Here is a 21134-nt window from a genome sequence, read left to right on the forward strand (position 1 = left end):
ATGTGGGGCTCGATCCCAGGACCCTGGGGTCATGACCGGAGCTGAAGGCAGAGGTGTTAACCCACTGAGCCACCCAGGCGCCCCTGAAATTAAAATTTTTAAAAAGAGTTTCATTATCCAGATTAAAAGTTTCTAGTAAGGGACGCCTGGGTGGCTCAGTTGGTTAAGCGGCTGCCTTCGGCTCAGGTCATGATTCCAGCGTCCTGGGATCGAGTCCCACATCCGGCTCCCTGCTTGGTGGGGAGCCTGCTTCTCCCTCTGTTTCTGCCTGCCACTCTGTCTGCCTGTGTGTGCTCGCGCGCTCTCTCTCTCTAACGAATAAATAAATAAAATCTTTAAAAAAAAAAAAAAAGTTTCTAGTAAGTATCTAGCACTATGTAACAATAATATATACTAAGACCATCATCAAAAAATGTAGTATCAGGCATAAAGAGAATACCCTGGAATCTTCCAGTGGAAGACAATAATCAAGAAAGACCAAAATCAGGATGCCATTAGTAATGACTCTAAAACTGCACTGTTCAAAAGGGCGGCCACCAGCCACATGAAGCTACTAAGTACTAGAGGCTCATCCAAACTGAGGCACTCTGTAAGTGCAGAACAGACTCCTCTAAGATCTCAAAGACTAAATTTTAAAATGCTTTTTAAAAAAATTCTGTTTATTTATAAAAAATTTTATATTGATCATATGTTGAAATGAGAATATTTTAGATATACTGAACTAAATAAAATTCATTTATTAAAATATTCTTTTTATTGAAATTTTAAAATTTGGCTTCTAGCAAATTTAAAATTGCAGATGACCTCCCATTTGTGGCTCCAATTCTATTTCTATTCAGCAGTGCTGATCTAGACCTGCAAGACAATGGAGCACTGTATTCACAATCTGGAAAGAAAGTGATGTCTTACCTAGAAGTTTATACGCAGACAATCAAGTGAGAAGACAAAGTATATTTTCAGATAAAATATCAAAGAAATTTTCCCTATCTTTATACTCTTTCTCAATGAAAGACAGACTACACCAAAACAGGGAATAAACAAAAAATGGGAAGTCACTGAACCTAGAAGAGACAAAGGAAATCCCCAATGTAATGATAAAGGCAAGTTCCCAGACAATTGCGCAGCAGATCTCAGACCAGTTTAGACTACCAGACCAGACTGGAGGAAGAGGACAGAGGTTACAGGAGGGATATCTCCAAGAAGAGAACAAAGCCAATGGAATTGCTTGTGTGGCTGAATATATGGAGAAATGTTCAGTCCTGTGGGAGACTGGAAATTAACCAACAAGACAGAGAGAAAACTAAGCAAATGGCAAAGTAAGTTATAACTCCAGAAAAACAAAAGTTATCAAGAAAGGAAATGTAACCATTGTACACCACAAGACTCAATTATGAATATTGACATGATCATAGTAATGTAAATACAAAACAATGATTTAACCAAAAAGGTTCACATAACTATACTGGGAACTGGGAGAAAGAAATGCCACTTGGGTGTTGTGAGTATTGTGGGAGTGGGGATGAGAGAGATCTGTTGTAAAAGCTTAATTTTTTTGTATGGTAGGAAATGTAAAAATAATACCTAAAATTAAAAGTATGTATATACTAAATCTCTCTCTGCATCTCTCCTCCCACACCCACCCTACATAGAGATATATAAAATAAGCATGAACAGAAGAAAATACCAGAATAAACAGTCAAAGTTACTCAAAGTAGTTACCTTGAGAATGGGAATCAGGAATAAGAATGGGACAGCAAACTGCATCTTCTCATCAAAAGCCTTACAGTATTATGTGCCTTTTTAGGAAGCTACATATACTACTGTGATTAAAATAAAAGCAACCTACAAAAGCAGAAAGAATGCCTACGAGTGCATCCCTGAAAAAAGATGGGTGGGGCTCTAAGCTGCACATGCATTTTGTTCTCCATGGGCTCATTATCTGCACTTAGTCTTTCAAAACCAACCAGCTATCAATAAGACAAAGTACCTTTCCATTAGGTTTTGTGTCCCTCTGTGAAGACCAAATTATACCACAGATCAAACTCTGATCATTTTCAGAGATTCTTTTCAAAGACTATATCAAATAATATTGATTCTAAGTTTCATTGCAAATGAATAATTTAAACCTACAGGTCATAATGCTGATTCCACTTTGGATCAAGTGTATTCTTCACAGTATCTGTAGAATGGCATTGCCCAGATCCATCAACCACCACCTTAGCAAATGGATCAGGAAGTCCTGCGAAAAAAGGGGAAAATTTTTTTTTTATTAAAGAATATTCTGGCATGGAAAATAGAAGATTAATTGTATAAAGCTCACTATTTACTACAAAACAAAAGATTTTCCATTCTTTATAAAAAGTTGAACATTTAGCTATAAATGAAAGTGGTCCATTTTAAAATTAAGATTAAAGTTAATTCTATATTAAATACCAAAAGCTACATTTTTTTTTCTTGCTCCCATCTCAAACATTCTCAGCTTAAACTACCAAAGCCTACAGGTTACCTCAAAATGTGGACGTTTTTATAGATCTTTACCAGCTCCTTGACCCCAGGAAGCTTAAAAATTCCAGGCTCTCTGAGAGCCTTCCCAAGGTCTCTCTTAGTAGCATTTAAAGAAAGAGCTTACTAAAGATCTTCACATAAGAACATGGGCTACCAAATTAGCCAGAAAGTTTTGATGGCTACCATGAGTGATGAGAAACTGAGATAAAAAATCTGATACTCCACCTTAAAAGATCTTACTAACAGAGGAGATAAGAATATGCCAAGGTTACAGGGAGGATGGCAAGTGGGGGGTTGGTTAGTGTACGGGTTGGCGAACCTGGGTGGCTCAGTGGGTCAGGCCTCCAACTCTTGGTTTCAGCTCAGGTCATGATCTCATGGGTTGAGAGACTGAGCCCTGCATTGGGCTCTGCACTCAGCAGGAAGTCTGCCTGAGACTCTCTCTCGCCTTCTGCCCCTCCCCCAGCTCATGTTCACTCTTGCTCTCTCCCTCTCACATGAATAAATATATCTTTTTTAAAAAACGCTGTGGGGTGGGGCACCTGGGTGGCTCAGTCGTTAAGCATCTGCCTTCAGATCAAGTCAGGATCCCAGGGTCCCAGATTGAGACCCACATGAGGCTCACTGCTCAGCGGGGAGCCTGCTTCTCCCTCTCTAGCTCCCCCGTGCTTGTGTTCCCTCTCTCACTCTCACTCTCTGTCACAAATAAAATCTTTAAAAAAAAAAAAATGTTGTGGGGGAGAGGTGAACCTGAAAATAAACAAGTGTTTGTACTGACTATAAAGAAAACACTTTAAACACTATGTCAGGCACTATTCTAAATGCTTTACTTACATTCAATCTCTTATTCTTCACAATAATCCAATGGGGTAAATACCACTATAATCTCTTCTGATAAGGAAACTGAGGCACAAGAGGATTAATTAACTAGTCCAAGGACAAATAGCACATGACAGAGCCAGGGTCTAAAGTTTAGATTTTTAAAGCCATGCAGCACATATAATCTGATTCTTGATTTCATGCTCTTAACCACTATGCTATGTTATACTCTCATTTACTATGTAGTTTAACAGTGAGTACAAGTAAGAGCTCAGAAAAACAAGAGAACAGTTGGAGTTTGAACAGTTAATCAAAGGGGGGGGGGTAGTATGTGGAGATAGGACTGACTAGTGCTTTAAAGGACAAACAGGAAGATTGCCAAGAAAGGTATGACAATACTGACAATATTTGAAGGGCTCTGAGGAGTCTAACCAAATCGTCTATACTAATGTGTAAAAGCAAATACTGCTGGTAAGAGAGGCTTGAAAGTCAGAAAATAACTGAAACAGGTAACAGGGAGCCACTTTAGGTTCTCAAGCATGGCTGTAAATACATGGTCCTGTTTTTTCACTAGTGGTATTCAGGGTAGACTAGAAGAAGGAAAGATTGGTACAGAGAACATCTATGAAGCTGTTGGAAGTTCCACAGAGTAGGATAAAAGAACAGTAAGATAAGTAAACTCTGCACTAGTGAAGTCACATGAAAAGGAAAGTGACAGTGAAATAAGCTACTCTGAAAGATCTAATGAGTATATAAGAAACTAAAGTAAAAAATGACATTATGGTTTTCAGCCCTAAGTAACAATGAGAAGAGTGGTCTTTTGGGGGGGAAGAAAAATTAGAAGGTAGAACTATTTATAAATAAAATGTTAGAGACAAAATGACAATTTAGGGGGCACTTGGGTGGTTCAGTGGGTTAGCCTCTGCCTTTGGCTCAGGTCATGATCTCAGGGTCCTGGAAACAAGCCCAGCATCGGACTCTCTCTGCTCAGCGGGGAGCCTGCTTCCCTCCCTCTCTCCGCCTGCCTCTCTGCCTACTTGTGATCTCTGTCAAAATAAATAAATAAAATATTTTTAAAAAATGACAATTTAGGCATTAAACATATTTGGGGATAAGCAAAGATTTCCTATGGACAGCTGAAAATACTAGAACAAAATGTTGATAAGTCTTGATAACTAAAGAACTTGTACACCTTGATATCTACATTCTGATACCTTTTTTTTTTTTTAAGTCAAGATACCAATGTGCCAAGACTCAAGGCCAGCCAGAAACTGTGTTGTCAGTTCCCCAATTCTTATGATTCTGTGATCTGTTAACTTCAAATAAGAAAAGACCAAAATTAATGAGTGTCAAGTATTTAAGAAGATACTTGGGAAGTTAGGGTACTGATATATTTAACTATATATATATATATATATTTTTTTAAGATTTACTTATTTATTTATTTGACACAGAGATAGAGAGAGCACAAGCAGGGGAAGCAGCTGGCAGAGGAAGAAGGAGGCTTCCTACTAAGCAGGGAGCCCAATGCGGGGCTCAATCCCAGGAACCTGGGATCATGACCTGAGCTGAAGGCAGACGCTTAACGACTGAGCCACCCAGGAGCCCTTTTTTAGTTTTTTTAAATCATGTACAAAATATACTCATAGTATTTCAATAATACCTAATCATTTTTAACTGTGTTTAATGGAAAAGTACTTTTCCCTCTGCCTTCGATAACATTAAGTATTTTCTCCTGAAGGAATCCATTCTATCTTGTTTCGATTCTACTATCTCAAAAAACACATAAATGTATGTTTGTAAGCAAAAACAAAGACAAAAACCACATTTCGAGCTTTCCTTTTAGATGTTTAACCAGTTATAGAATTAAGGACTAAGGAAAACTTTTCCACACAAACCACTACATATGGCTTCCGAATCCTTAAGTATAAAATTCTCAGTCCCAGCCTCCTACATTTCTCTTCTGTTCAATAATACAAAATACAAGCTCTATACCCTAACAACAACAAAAATACCTAAATTTCAACTTACCTGGTTATATTACTCCACAAAAATTTAACTTGAGAGCCAAGTTACTATAAAGTAGTCAAAAGCTATCAAGTTTTCTGACATGAGTGAGACCTCTAGTGGTAAATATAAAGTGGCTAAGGTATTTTCTGTATTTTTAAAAATTTCTCAATTATCCCCATCACTTCTGAGTCATATAAAAATAGCTAAAGCTCAAGACTTTCGATATACAAATGTAGTTGGACTGCAAATAATAATGAAACAAAAACTTCCACTTAGAAGTGTGCTACTTTCCAAAAAAACACAATGTTGTTGCTGTTGTTTTTTAAGTAGGCTCCATGTTCAGCACGAAGCCCAGTCTCGGAGCTTGAACTCATGAGCGTGAGATCAAGATCTGAGATCAAGAGTCTAACACTCAACCAAGTGAGCCATCCAGGTGCCCCTAAAGCTTTAATTTTTGATTGGGGGAAGAAAAAAAAAATCACCAACCATCTTGGTTTTGAGTGACTTCAATTTGGCCCTTATATACAGCACCTTAACACAATAGCTTACACACAAATCTTTTATTTAAATGTTGCATAAAAGAGAAAAAAATATACTAATGAAAACATTCTTGGGGCACTTGGGTGGCTGAGTCTGTTAAGTGTCTGCCTTAGGCTCAGGTCATGATCTCACGATGCTGGGATCCAGCCCTGCGTCAGGATCTCTGCTCACCAAGGAGTCTGCTTCTCTCTCTCTCACTCTCACTCTCTCTCAAATAAATAAATAAAATGTTTTAAAAAAGAAAACCTACTTTAAAAAACAGATAATGGGGGCACCTAGGTGGCTCAGTGGGTTAAGCCTCTGCCTTTAGCTCAGGTCATGATATCAGGGTCCTGGGATCGAGCCCCACATCGGGCTCTCTGCTCAGCAGGGAGCCTGCTTCTTCCTCTCTCTGCCTGCCTCTCTGCCTACTTGTCATCTCTCTCTCTCTGTCAAATAAATGTATAAAATCTTTAAAAAAACAAACAACAACAACAACAAAAAAACAGATAATGGATAAACAGGTATGTGACAAACTTAATGGTAGAATCCAGATGGTGGATATTCACTATAAAACTCTCTACATGTTCCTATATGTTGAGAAACTTTTTCTTCTAAAATTGTGGGGGAAGGGGAAGGAACTTATTTTTTAAAGCCAATAAGCTTGCAAACAATTCTAAAAAATGAATTAGCAAAACTTTTTTTTAGCAAGGGTAGATACCCAAGATAAATAGTATTATCTCAAATTATAAAACTTGGCTTTGTATTTTTTTCCTATAATTAAATATACATAGACATACATATTTCATCAGTCTATATAGTCAAGCTTGATATTAAAATTTACTCTTCTCATTCGACATGATTTAAACCTCATTACAAACACTTTACATTTTGGTATCAGTGATAACTGCACTCTGATCAACAGACACTCCCACTCAAATTTCATTAAGAGATTTAGAAAGTATTATCATTCTTTCTCTGGAATTAATGTGGGCAACCTTCAACTTATAAACAGACCAAAGATGTAAATCTACAGCAGAGGCTGTTCTCACCGTGAACCCGAGAGATAGCCCACCCCTGGGGTGGCGTCTTCTGAAGGCCTCAGGATTGGCTTTCCTATTTCCCTTTCCAGAACCATCAAGTGTTTCTTCCATTCTGGTTTTAAATATAATCACATAGTTTCCCCTAATTTTTTTTTATCCCTGGAGCAAATTCACAACTCTTTAAGAATTTTTATTAACATTTACACCTACACCAATGAAAAAGAGAAAGAGTTCAAGAAGGAACTCCTTCTTTTCCTACCTACAACTTAAGGGCAGCTAAAGATCATATAAGTGATAATAATTGGCTCTCGGAGGTTTATCAAAAATTAACGCAAGATTCCTCTAGATTTTCTCAAAAAACTGAGACAAGGTTATCTGGATAGTTACTGCAGAAGATGTGTCTTGGGACTTTGGAAGAAAGAACGAACTTGGGAAGGAAGGCTGGGAGACAAAACGGAAGATTTTATCTTTAAAACCAGGGCAGATGTCTTGGAGACTGCAGAAAGCAACTGTAAGCGTAGGCAATTCCTCACTCTCCTCCCTTTTTTCCTTGTCACTTGCCTATCTGATCATATTTGCCACTCTGCAGTCCTACTAGAATAAATCCTACCTCAAACCAACCTTTAAGAAGAGTAAAAAAGAGGGTTGCCTGGGTGGCGCAGTCAGTTAAGCGGCTGCCTTCGGCTCAGGTCATGATCCCAGGGTCCTGGAATCCAGCCCCATAGCAGGCTCCTTGCTCAGCAGGGAGCCCACTACCTGCCATTCCCCCTGCTTGTGCTTGTTTTCTCTCTCTCTCTCTGTGTCAAATAAATAAATAAAATCTTTTAAAAAAGGGGGGGGTAAAAAAGAGTATACATCGGTTACTAGGTTATTAGTGACAGGGATGAAATAGATAGTTCAGCAAAAGCCTGTGAATGTATTATGTGGTGGCAGCATGGAGAGAGGCCAGTGGTCTCTGCTGCTGGGACATGCAGTAGCGTGGAGGGCACATGGTGCATAAATTGGAGACTGCTTAAAACTTTCTTAACTATGTCCCAAATTATCCTATTTAACTCCTTTCCCATAAAAACACAGACACCAGAAAATGTTCTAATGATATAAAGGTTTATAAGATGTTATTTTACAAACTTTAATTCTGGTTTTCTCTAAAAATTTTAAAAGAAAATTTCAAGTGAAATGAATCAAGTATGATTTTAAAATGCATCAAGAGCTTATTAATTCTTTTAATCAAACCCCTGAAAATTAAGTAATATCATATTAAATTAGCACATATAGCTAGTTTTTGCTGGATGGTAGAACTTGAATTTTAAAAATCTAATGAAACTTCTCAATTGTAATTTCAAATATTTTACATATAAAATTTTATTGGCTTAGAGTTTACTAAAAATTGTATAATTTTTACTCACTTATATATTTTTGAATTTTCTTTACTCAGTAATTTAAAGCTATTATGAAATATGGTATTATACAGGGTAAAGATTCTAAACACACGGGAGGGATTCTTCCCAATCCTCCCTCACAAAACTTAATCCTAAATAAAGCCACCAAAAAAATTTGACAACTTATTGGCAAAGAGACTTGCAAATATGGGAACCAAATGTCTGCTTTGGAGTCTGAGACACAGAGCATCTATGATCGAATGTGGCAGAGATTTCTTTCCTACACTCTGGAAATTCCAAGCAGGCTGAATGACTTCTCTACTTTCCAAGGAATCATGACTGTCTGAATAAAATTTCCTATAAAATGTTAGAAAAGAAAAAGAAGTGTTTACAAAATAATCTCTACTTTTCTAGAAACCTAGTACTATATGCACACCTTCAATATTCTTTACACATACGTCATAGACACACTTACACATATTTCACACAAATATGTGGGAGGGGTAGATAAAAGGAAAGGGACTGAAGCTAAAAAAGGCACAAAATCTTCTAAAAAAAATAAAAGTATTGCCAAAAGGCTCTGAACCAAAGCATTCATAGAACAGTACTGAGTAGATTTCTTAATAGAGAACTCACTAAGCCAGACAATTCTGAAAATGTTATCCAAAAAGTCTACATACAACGTACAAGATTTAAAGTTAATTTACTTACGGAAAAAATCCTTTTTCACCAAGTTTTTTGCACAGAGTACTGTAAAGGAAACAAAAAAATACATGGAAAGAATTAAAATGGTTAAGACTGCACTGTCAAAGGTTCATTTTAAAACACTAAAAACACCAGTGAACAATAATTAAACACTAACTACAGCAAAGTATGAAATATGATCACAAATTTTTATTAAAGACTAGCAAAAGACAGCTGAACCAGGATTGCAACTTCAGCAATGATCACCAGTAACAGCTGAGGGCCAGAAAGTTTATAAATCTGATATTCTAATAAGGATCCACTTCCAATCAGTCTTCCATCAAGATTTATCTCAGAGGAGCTCAGTGAAAGGGGAAAACAGTTCTAAGAAGGAAATAAGTAAATTCAGGTTGACATATTTTTAAAATGAAATGATTTTGTACTGATCATAATTTTGTATGTATCATAAATAAGATAGAGCAAGATAGAGCTTTCTTGATATAAATGAGATTTTTAAAAAATAACATTCTGTGATTTACTCTTCATCTAACTCCACAGAATTTTACAGGAGATAAATTACCTTCCCCTAAATCATCAGCTCAGTGACAAGACAGATTACTATATCTACCAAAAATTGAAAGTTAATATACTGAGCTAGATATCCCAAATTCACATTCTCTGTATTACCTTGTATTAATTATTATTTTTATGGTGATGGATGCACAACCTTGTCAATATATTAAAAGCACTGAATTGGGGCACCTGGGTGGCTCAGTAGGTTAAAGCCTCTGCCTTCAGCTCAGGTCATGATCCCGGGGTCCTGGGATCGAGCCCCTCATTGGGCTTTCTGCTCAGCAGGGAGCCTGCTTCCCTTCCTCTCTCTCGGCCTGCCTGTCTACTTGTAATCTCTATCTGTCAAATAAATACATAAAATCTTAAAAAAAAAAAAAAGCACTGAATTGCACACTCTAAAGGGGTGAATTTTATTGTATGTGATTATGTGTTAATGAAAAATTACTGCTTATGTTGAGTCAAACTTAACTTCTTTAATTCAAACTTATTACAAGTGAAGGGAAAACATCAATTTCCATATGTTTCTAATTTATAAAATATCTGTAAATGTAATGTTTGGTTAATTTCTACCCACTTATACTCAGTTTAAATGGTCTGTTCAATTAATTACAACTATTTAAAGTTTAGTATATAAAGTTCATTTAACATAACAAACTTCAGCAATAAGTCAAAACATAATCACTTTAAAAGTTCAAATAAAAATCATTTTGAAGACAGATGTCAGTGGCAAATGAATAAAATTATTAAGTAAGCACAAGATACTGCTTTACTAGTCAGAGTTTCTTGGACCCTGTCTTAGAAACAGTTTTATTTTTTAAAAACATAAAAACTCAATCATGAAAACTAAGGACCATAACTAAGAGTACCAAATCACAAACTGGATTTAGAAGAACTTCTCCCTGAGCCTTCATTATCATCACATAAACTGAATAGAATACTCAGGATCAATACATATACAACACATCCATGAATCCAAATTATAATCTTCACGATTGATGAGGTAATAGTTTTTTTAACCACCATCCTATGATTCCAGAAATGAAATGATTTCACATCCTACTTTAGAGAAACAGAAAATACATGTGAATTCTCCAGCTTCTTATCACTAACCCTACAAACATGTTTTGATACTCATTCTTTTTGTCTTGCTTCCACTTACAATGTCCACCCTCCTGTCTAACACTGTCCTTCCTCCTCCTGTGCTCTGGATCTCATATTCAACCCACCACTTTCTCAGGGACCTGGTCTCTCATCTCCTCTACTGACAAATCCTTGTCAGCATTTAAACATTCCTCCAGACACCATCCTATCTCTTCTCCTTCATAATGAAACTACTTAAAGAACTGTCTATATTTTGCGACTCCATTTTTCTTTTGGGTCCAGAACTTTTATTATCACAGTATTATTTAAATGTTAACTACCAATATATATTAATATATATTTCATATTTTTAAGTATTGCTTTTTATATTTTTCCCATTTATACCTGCATTAATTATTGGTTTTTTTTTTAATGGAAGTATAACAACATACAGTGTTATCTTTGTTTTGGGTGAATATAATGATTCAGTGGTCATCAGGATGGCTCTTAATCCCCTTTATCTATTTCCTTTCCCCACCTACCTCCCCTCAGGCAACCACCAGTTTGTTAAGAATCTGATTGGGGTTTTTTTTTCTGTTTGTTCATTTATTTATTTCTTAAATTCCACATGAGTGAAATCATGGTATCTTTCTCTGACTTATTTCATTTAGCATTAAACCTTCCAGGTCCATCCATGTTGTTGCAGATGGCAAGAGCTCGTTCTTTTTTATGGCTGAGTAATATTTCATCATGCATCTTTATCTGTCCATCTATCAATGAACACTTGGGTTGCTTCCATATCTTAGCTATTGTAAATAATGCTGTAATAAACATAGGTGTGCATATGTCTTTTCAAATTAGTATTTCCATTTTCTTTGGGTAAATACCCAGTTGTGGAATTACCAGATCATATGGTAATTCTATTTTTAATTTTTTTGAGAAACCTCCACACTCCACTGTTTTCTACAGTGGCTGCATTCTACCAACAAAGCATGAGGATTCCTTTTTCTCCACATCCTCACCAACACTTGTTATTTCTTGTCCTTCTGATTCCAGCCTTTCTGACAGATATGAGGTGATATCTCATTATGGTTTTCATTTACATTTCCCTGATGGTTAGGGATATTAAGCATTTTTTCATGTATCTACTGGCCATCTGCATGTCTTCTTTGGAAAAATGTCTATTCCGGTCCTCTGCCCATTTAATAGAATTACTTGTGGTTTTTTTGCATGTTGAGTTATATAAGTTCTTTATATATTTTACATATTAACCCTTATCAAATCTGTCATTTGCAAATATTTTCTCCCATTCAGTAGGATGCCTTTTTGTTTTGCTGATGGTTTCTGTGGCTGGGCAAAAGCTTTTTATTTTGGTATACTCCCAAAAATTTAACTTTGCTTTTGTTTCCCTTACCTGAGGAGACATACCTAGAAAAAATGTTTTTCACGGTCAGTGTCAAAATTACCGTCTATGTTTTCTTCCAGGAGTTTTATGGTCTCTGGTCTCACATTTAGTGTCTGTAATCCACTCTATTTTTGAATGTGGTATTAGAAAGCGGCCCAGTTTCATTCTTGTGCATGTGGCTGCCCAGTTTTCCTAGCACCATTTGTTAAAGAGACTGTCACAAATTAGTTGACCATTATCAGTGTGAGTTTATTTCTGGGCTCTCTATTCTGTTCCTTTTATCTATGTGTCTATCTGGTGGCAGTACCATACTGTTTTGATTACTACAGCTTTGTAGTATATTTATCTTGAAATCTGGAACTGTAATACCCCCTCCATTTTTATTCTTCTTTCTCAAGATTGCTTTGACTATTCATTGTCTTTTGTGGTTCCACAAAAATTTTAGTATCATTTGTTCTAGTTCTATGAAAAATGTTGGTATTTAAATAGGGATTGCAAAAAACCTTTGGATTGCTTTGGGTAGTGTGCATATATATTTTTTTAATATCGGTTCTTACAATCCATGAACATGGAATATCTTTCCATTTATTTGTGTCATCTTCAATTTCTTCCACCAGTGTTTTTCAGTTTCTGGGACTACAGGTCTTTTACCTCCTTGGTTAAGCTTATTCATAGGTATTTTGTTCTTTTTGGTACAATGATAAATGGGATTGTTTTATTAATCTCTTTCTCCTACTTCATCATTAGTGTATAGAAATGCAATGGATTTCTGTATATTGTTTTTATCCTGCAACTTTACTGAATTCATTTATCAGTTCTAGGAGTTTTTTGGTGGAATCCTTAGGATTTTCTATATATAGTTTCATGTCATCTGCAAATAGCCAAAGTTTTACTTTTCCCTTACCAATTTGCCTTTTATTCCTTTTTCTTGTCTGATTGCTGCAGCTAGGAGCTAGGACCTCCAGTGCTAATACTGAATAAAAGTGGTAAGAGTAGACAGCTTTGTCTTATTCCTGATTTTAGAGGAAAAGCTCTTAATTTTCCCCCCCTCAGGACCAGAGGGGCCTAACAGGTATACACAGAACATTTCATTTGAATACACATGCTTTCCAGTACACATGTCCAGTACACAGGGCAGATCACAAGTTAGGTCACAAAACAGGGCCCAATAAATTCAAAAAGACTGAAATCATATACATTTTTTCCTAACACAACAGAAATCAATCACAAGAAAAAAGTCTGGAAAGAACACAAATATATGGAGGCTAAATAATATGCTACTAAATAATGAATGGGTCAACCAAGAAATCAAAGAGGAAATAAAAAAATACATGGAGACAAATGAAAGTGAAAACACACAGTCCAAAACTTTGGGATGCAACAAAAAAAAATTTTTTTTAAGATTTTATTTATTTGACAGACAGATCACAAGCAGGCAGAGAGGCAGGCAGAGAGAGAGAGGAGGAAGCAGGCTCCCCGCTCAGCAGAGAGCCGGATGCAGGGCTCGATCCCAGGACCCTGGGATCATGACCTGAGCTGAAGGCAGAGGCTTTAACCCACTGAGCCACCCAGGCGTCCCAACAAAAGATGTTCTAAGAGGGAAGTTTATAGCAATACAGGCCTACCTCCAGAAATAAGAAAAATAAACATACAACCTAGCCTTGTATGTAAAGAAACTAGAAAAGGAAGAACAAAGTCCAAAGACTACCAAAAGAAGGAAATAAAGAGCAGAAATCAATGAAATAGAAACTAAAAAACAAACAACAACAACAAACAAACAAACAAAAAACAAGAGAAAAGCTCAAGGAAACTGGGAGATAGTTCTTTGAAAAAATAAGCAAAATTTTATTTTATTTTGTCTGGATAAAACTTCAACCAGATTCATCAAGAAAAAGAGAAGGTTCAAATAAATAAAATAAGAAATCCTGGAGTTAGATAACAACAAACACCAGAGAAACACAAAGGATTATAAGAGAATATTACGAAAAATGTTATGCCAACAAACCAGACAACCTAGAAGAAATGGATAAATTCCTGGAAACAAAGAAGCTTCCAAAACTGAATCAGGATGAAACAGAAAATCTGAATAGATGAAGTACTGATAAAATTAACAACAATCAAAATAATCAAATTTTGACGATAATCTAAAAGCTTCCAATGAACAGAAATCCAGGACGAGATAGCTTCACGGGTGAATTCTATCTATTTATTTATACATACCAGACCCCAGTTGTCTTTTTTTCTTTTTTTAAGATTTTTATTTATTTGACAGAGACACAGTGAGAGAGGTTACACAAGCAAGGGGAGTAGGAGAGGGAGAAGCAGGCTCCCTGCCGAGCAGGGAGCCCAACACGAGGCCGGATCCCAGGATCCTGGGATCATGACCTGTGCCAAAGGCAGACACTTAACGACAGAGCCACCCAGGCACCCCACTATCAAACATTTTAAGAAAAGTTCTCAAACTATTCCAAAAAAAACAAAAGGAAAGCTACCAAATTCATTCTGTAAGGCTGGCATTATCCTGGTACTAAAACCAGACAAAAACACTGTAACAAAAGAATACCATAGGCCAATATCTCTGAAGAACAGAGATGCAAAAATCCCCAACAACGTATTAGGAAACCCAATCCAACAATGTATTTAAAAAAAATCATTCACCACAATCAAGTGGGATTTATCCCAGGGATACAAGGAGCAGTTCAATATTCACAAATCAATCAATATGATTAATCACATTAACAAGAGAAAGGATCAAAACCATATGATCATCTCAATAGAAGCAGAAAAAGCACCTGACGAAGTACAACATCCATACATAATAACTCTGAACAAGTAAATTTAGAGAGACTCCACTTCTTCACTTCCCACTAATGCCTTAATTCACTGCAATTTGGCTTCCTCGCTCACCATTTCCCTTACATGGCTTTTCCATTACTAAATCTATCCGATGGACATCTTTCATTCATTATCACCCCTGACCCCTGAGAAGCACTGCCATTACTCCTGCTTCTGGAACCCCTCTTTTCTTTTGGTTTCTGTTGAACAGCACATTCACCTGGTTTTATACCAGGCATAAAATTCATTCTCAAACCTCTTTGCTTAATCTTTTTCCTATACTCCGCCCGTGGAAATTGAGGTTCATCAGGATTTTTGGCCTAGATCCTCTTCTTTTACTCTATAACCTGGGGAGCACAGAAGCCCATCTTTGGAATCATACATAAACTGTTATATGCATGTGTACTTTTCTGGGGAAAGAACCCACATTTTTCCTAGGAGAAAACTCATAGCCTAACAGACTGACAAAGCTCTTCTTCCCCTTTCAAAAAATAAATATGAAGAGCTACATTTCATACATTATACCTGGCCTTTAGCATTCTGGTGACACCTAAATATAAAGACCCAATCTTAACTCTCTCCTAAACTTCACATCCACACAGGGCCCCAAAATAAAATCACCATCACGTCCTCCCCCAAAACTGCTCTTCCAGTTTACTTTCTTGCCATAAATAACCTTGCTTTTCACTCCACTGCTCCAGTCAAAAACGTCCACAGCCACTTTCACTACCCCTCCCCCTCCCCACCTCCTGGCAAATACCAATTCTAATCAAATCCACCCCTCAAATATCCTTCATCTGTCCACTTCTATTACCAATGCCACCACCCTCGTCCAGCCCACCATCAACTAATCTAGGCCACCACAACCAGTCCCCTAATCAGTCCCCTGCCTCAAGCCTCAACACTCCCATCAGTTCTCCACAATGGATCCAAAGTGATCTTTTTACAAATATGATTAAGTTTTCCCATACACTTCCTCTCCTCCTAATACCATTCCAGAATATCCTTAAAACATTCCTCAGAACTATCCTTCCACCTGAGTTCTAGATTGGCCTCTAAATTCATCACTGTTTTTTGTTTTGTTTTGTTTAAGATTTTACTTATTTATGGGGCACCTGGGTGGCTCAGTGGGTTAAAGCCTCTGCCTTCCGCTCAGGTCATGATCCCGGGGTCCTGGGATGGAGCCCCGCATCAGGCTCTCTGCTCAGTGAGAAGCTTGCTTCCTCCTCTCTCTCTGTCCTGCCTCTCTGCCTACTTGTGATGTCTGTCAAATAAATAAATCTTTAAAAAAAAAAAGATTTTACTTATTTATTTGAGAGAGGGAGAAAAAGCACAAGCAGGGGGAGCAGCAGCAGAGGGAGAAGCAGGCTCCCGGCTGAGCAAGGAGCCCAATGCAGGACTCAATCCCAGGACCCTGGGATCCTGACCTGAGCTAAAGGCAGACACTTAACCAAATAAGCCACTCAGGCATCCCCCTAAATCATTCACTCTTTCACCATTTTCTAAGGAACTACTTTGTGCCAAGTGCTATGACAGATTCTGCAGATACAAGGATAAATACTCTGTACTTAAATAGTATTTAAATAGTACTCTGTATTTAAACAGTATGTAATTAATCCTTAGTATTTAAACAGTACTTTGCCCTCAGAGCTTGCAGGTCAGGTATAATTCAAATATTATGCCATCAATGATCCTTTTTTGTTGTTTTCTCAAGAAACAATTTTAAATTTTGCAAAAATCTCCTTTAGTACTTTGACTTGAAGCAACCAATTTGAAGTGATTGGAGAGAACCATTTGCAGAAGTGCAGATGCAATAAATATTAACATTTCAGTCAATAATTTCTTTTTACGGTTGGATTAGAGTAATCTATATGCAACACACCATGTAGCAATATCAGAGAAAATCCCAGCTGTAGAAACAGAATGGTATTGCTGTTCTTACTGAGTTGTACTCATAATGAATGGCTGTCTATGCTTAATCTGAATAAAACTCCCAACTGTTCAGTATCGTCTTGCCAAAAATTCCCCTTCCTCCTCCAGATTGGAGCTGCATTCCAATTACACTCCTGATTGGAATGAGACTGCTTGAGAGAAAGAAAAAAACCACTCAGACATCCCGTCTTCTGTCGCCCCATGAAAACAGATTTTATAATACTGTTCCTGCAACTCAAAAGTTGTATTGACTATTTTTGAAAACAGTAGATTCCTTTGGATTTTCTTTGAACTTACATTATCACGGTAAAATAAAACTGAAGTTCAGGATAACACTCCTACACATATTCCAACAAAAAGGCCTAGTGCTTTAAAAATGTCTACTAATATGCATTCTTCCTAATCGCTGGCACATGACAGCAATTATCTTTCTGTTCTAAGAAACAACTACTACTTCAACTCCTACACATGGAATGAAAATGAAATTTAAGACCCATAAAAAACTCATACACAAATTTTGGTAAGTACACATTTTAGTTACTGTTGCTTAAAACAGGAGCACTACACAATTCACAATCAGGAGCATTATTACAAAATGTTGCAATGAGCAGAAGCATCAACTACAACCCTCTGAGCATAATAATGAAACAGTTAAGGATGACAAGTAAAATGTTGAAATATTATCACACATCCATTAAAATTACGCAAATATATTTATTGACAAGAAAACATTTCTGCAAACACTAAAAGTCCATTTACAAATAATACATTTAATAAAATGTAATTTTAGTAAGTAATATAAGAAGACCGGAGAAATTACTGAATATTTACTAGCACACGTGTACGCCAACTACTCTGTGAAGTAAGTGGTATTAATACCTACATTTTAGAGATGCAGAAATGGTGATTCAGGCATAAAGACTTGCCAGAGATTACAGGGTAAGTACTAGAGTTGAGATGCAAACTCAAACAGACTAATTACAGAGTCCAAACTTTGAACCATCATATATATAAAACAAACAGTCTCTCAGGTTAGCTCTTCCTATATAAAGGAACTTATGCTGGTTAAAGCAATTATTGGTCTGATAAAAGTTCACAAAATGGTCAGTAGAAACCTATGATGCAAAAGGGCCTTCTACAAAAGATAGAGCAATTTCCCTCTTTCACTAGCTATAACAGTTTACAATCATATTAGAACTGCTTTTAACTAAGTATCTTACCACAGTGCCATTTAATCAAGGAATTTTGGGCCATTTGTTTCATGCATATTACAAAACAAAGTGGGCTGCTAAGTTTAACTTAATATATTTAATATCTGGCAGACAGTTAATTAAATTAGCTTAGTAGAGGATATACTTAAAGATAGAGGTTCTGTCACAATGACGTAAATATTAAGAAAAAACCCAAGCTATCAGCATTTAAATATTTCACCAAAGGTAAAATGGGTTCTCCAGTTAATCAATTAAAAGTGACCTTTCTAGTTCACTCACACCAAACAACTTTTAAGTAACTACATTTTTTTAACTTAAAATGTAAGATTTTGGTCAAAAATTTTTCCTCAAAAAGTGTATTTTTTTAAAATTTTATTTATTTATTTGACAGACAGAGATCACAAGTAGGCAGAGAGGCAGGCAGAGGGAGAGAGAGGAGGAAGCAGGCCCCTCGCTGAGCAGAGAGCCCAATATGGGGCTCGATCCCAGGATCCTGGGATCATGACCTGAGCCGAAGGCAGAGGCTTTAACTCACTGAGCCACCCAGGTGCCCCTCAAAAAGTGTATTTTAATGGAATAAAATTGAAACAAGATTAGGGTGTACAAATAAGCTTTTTAAAATGTAAGTGCAGGTTTGTTAACTTCTTCAGTACAAAAACAATGATTTACTTTGCCATAACAAATGCAGATATAATACTTGCTTTAGCCACAACTGTAAACATCTGCCTTATAGTAAGGTAATTTTATTTTATTTTTTAAGGTTTTATCTATTTATTTGACAGAGAGAGAGAGACAGCACAAGCAAGAGGAGTAGCAGGCAGAGGGAGAGGGGAAAAGCAGGCTCCTCACGGAGCAGGAAGCACAACCCCAGAACCCTGGGATCATGACCTGAGCCCAAGGCAGCCACTTAAAAAACTGAGCCACCCAGACACCCCTAATGAGGTAATTTTAAAGTAAAACCCCTCTTACAAACACACTAGTCAAACTCTGGTGTACGTTTACATGTTAAAAAAAATAAAAGGTTCAGTTAAAGCCAAGCAGCACATTTAGAAATGTAAAGCATGTAGTCTAGGCACCCAGCACGTAACAGGCACATGACAGAAGGTATTATTGTAAGAATCACTCTGAAAGCATTTCAGCCCTATATCTTAAGTCATTATTTCCACGAAATTCTTTTCACCAATTTGGAGATGAAAATACATAAAAGTACTGTCTCCTCTTATAAGGATGGTAAATTCACCATGACCTAAGGACCTCCTATGCTGTCTGCAGACTGAATACTCGCCTGGCTAGTGTCACTGGAGATGCAGCCACAGCCTCCTCTCTACTGAACACCTTCATTCAAACAGACACAACGGAGGGCTGCTCAAAGTGATGGATATGATTATGTCTAAATTTAACCACATGATAATTTACTTCTTCATCAGAACACCAAGAGAAGAAAACCTTATTATAAAATACAAGTATATAAGTGCAATGAAGCCTGAACACTATTCTATATGTTGGGAAAAGTAGTATCACTTTCTGCCCACTCCCAAGTTTCTCTTATTTACTTTTTCTAGAGACACTCATTGAGACAGCATAGTATAGCATTAAGCTATAAGCACTATATGAATTTGAATCTGGAGCTATTACTTATTAACTTGTGACCCCAAACAACTACTTAATGTGTCTTCACTTCATATCTTACCTGTAAAAAGGAGGCTACCAGGAGCCACCCTGAAGTGGTGTTTTAAAGATTAAATAAATTGAAACACATAAAGCATTTGGTACAGCACCTAGTATACAGCAAGTGCTCAATACATGTTAGCTATTATTGTCCCTTCTACTTTAAACTTTCTAATAAAATTAAGCCACCAAGTTGCAAACATCTTAAAGATAAAGAAAGGAGGGGCACCTGGGTGGCTCAGGCGTTAAGTGCCTGCCTTTGGCTTCCGGTCACGATCCCGGGGTCCTGGGATGGAGCCCCACATTGGGCTTCCTGCCTCCCTCTCCCACTCCCCCTGCTTGTATTCCCTCTCTCACCATCTCTCTGTCAAATAAAAATCTTTTTAAAAAAAGGGAGGGGAGAGAACAAGAAAGGGGTCTTCTGATAACCTGATCTGGAACCTTAGTTTGCATTGTTGTAACAAATCCCATACACTAGGTGGCATAAACATTTATTCTGCACAGTTCGGAAGGCCAGGAAGTCAAGATCAAGGGGCCAATAGATCTGATGTCTGGTAAGGACTGTCTGTCTTCCTGTTTTGCAGACAGCCACCTTCTTGCTCAATGGTCACATGGCCGATAGAAGGATCATCTTTCTTCAGTCTCTTTAAGGGCACTAATCCCAATCATGAGGGCTCTACCCTCATGACTTAATTACCTCCCAAATGCCCCTCCCTCAAATACTATGAAATTGGGAATTAGGGCTTCAACATATAAAATTGGGGGGGGGTGAGGGAGGGACACAAGCATTCAGTCAGTAACAAAGTTCACGTACTTAGCTTTCAGTAAATATAGATAAGTGAGTCTCAATGTGTAGGTCTAGTGTCACTCTTCTCCCAACCTCCAAGCCCACATTTCAACTGTCTAACCCACATACCCACCTGAATACCTCACCAGCACTTCAAATTTTATTAATTCTAAATTGAATCAAACAGCTTTCCTCTCAAACCAGATGTTCTTCTTTCCGACCTTCCTAGTTCTGTGCACTGCACCACATGCTTCCAATCATCTAGAAAGCAAATGCCTCTTACCTCCCCCTGACCACTCCACACATCTAAGGCAGTTGCCAGATAGTATCAGGTATCATATACCTATCTCTCTGCCTATTTCCATTTTTAATGTTCACACTTAAACAATGCATCTAGAGTATTTTATAATGTGCCAAAAAAACTTCCACACACAGTCCCTTGCTTGATCCTTACAAAAGTTTCTGAGTTATGTTCTAATATCCATAGAAAAGAAAACTACAACTAAGAGTTATGGCTTGCCCTAACGTGTCATCTAGTAAGTGAGCTTATTAAGCATTTTGAATGCAGGCTCTATTCTCATTTTCTGTAGACTGCTCACTCACACCAGCCTTCCCTCTCCTTCACCCCTAGACTTAAAATACCAGCCTCTTTGTCCCCTGATGCAAACCCAGGACTTGCCTGCC

The 21134-nt window shown here is 37.2% G+C and overlaps 1 protein-coding gene across 1 annotated transcript in view; it reads right to left on the reverse strand.

Annotated features, from left to right (window-relative positions):
* SMURF2 (SMAD specific E3 ubiquitin protein ligase 2) overlaps nucleotides 1-21134 on the reverse strand; it is a gene marked incomplete at its 5' end in the record, with an annotated part of 115754 nt that overhangs the window by 45591 nt on the left and 49029 nt on the right. The window contains one exon of the mRNA XM_080826672.1: nucleotides 2131-2281. Within this exon, the coding sequence (XP_080682798.1) occupies nucleotides 2131-2281 (151 nt within the window). The remainder of the gene's footprint in view (nucleotides 1-2130; nucleotides 2282-21134) is intronic.

This window comes from Martes martes (assembly GCF_963455335.1).
Source record: "Martes martes genome assembly, chromosome: 16".
Lineage (NCBI taxonomy): Eukaryota > Metazoa > Chordata > Mammalia > Carnivora > Mustelidae > Martes > Martes martes.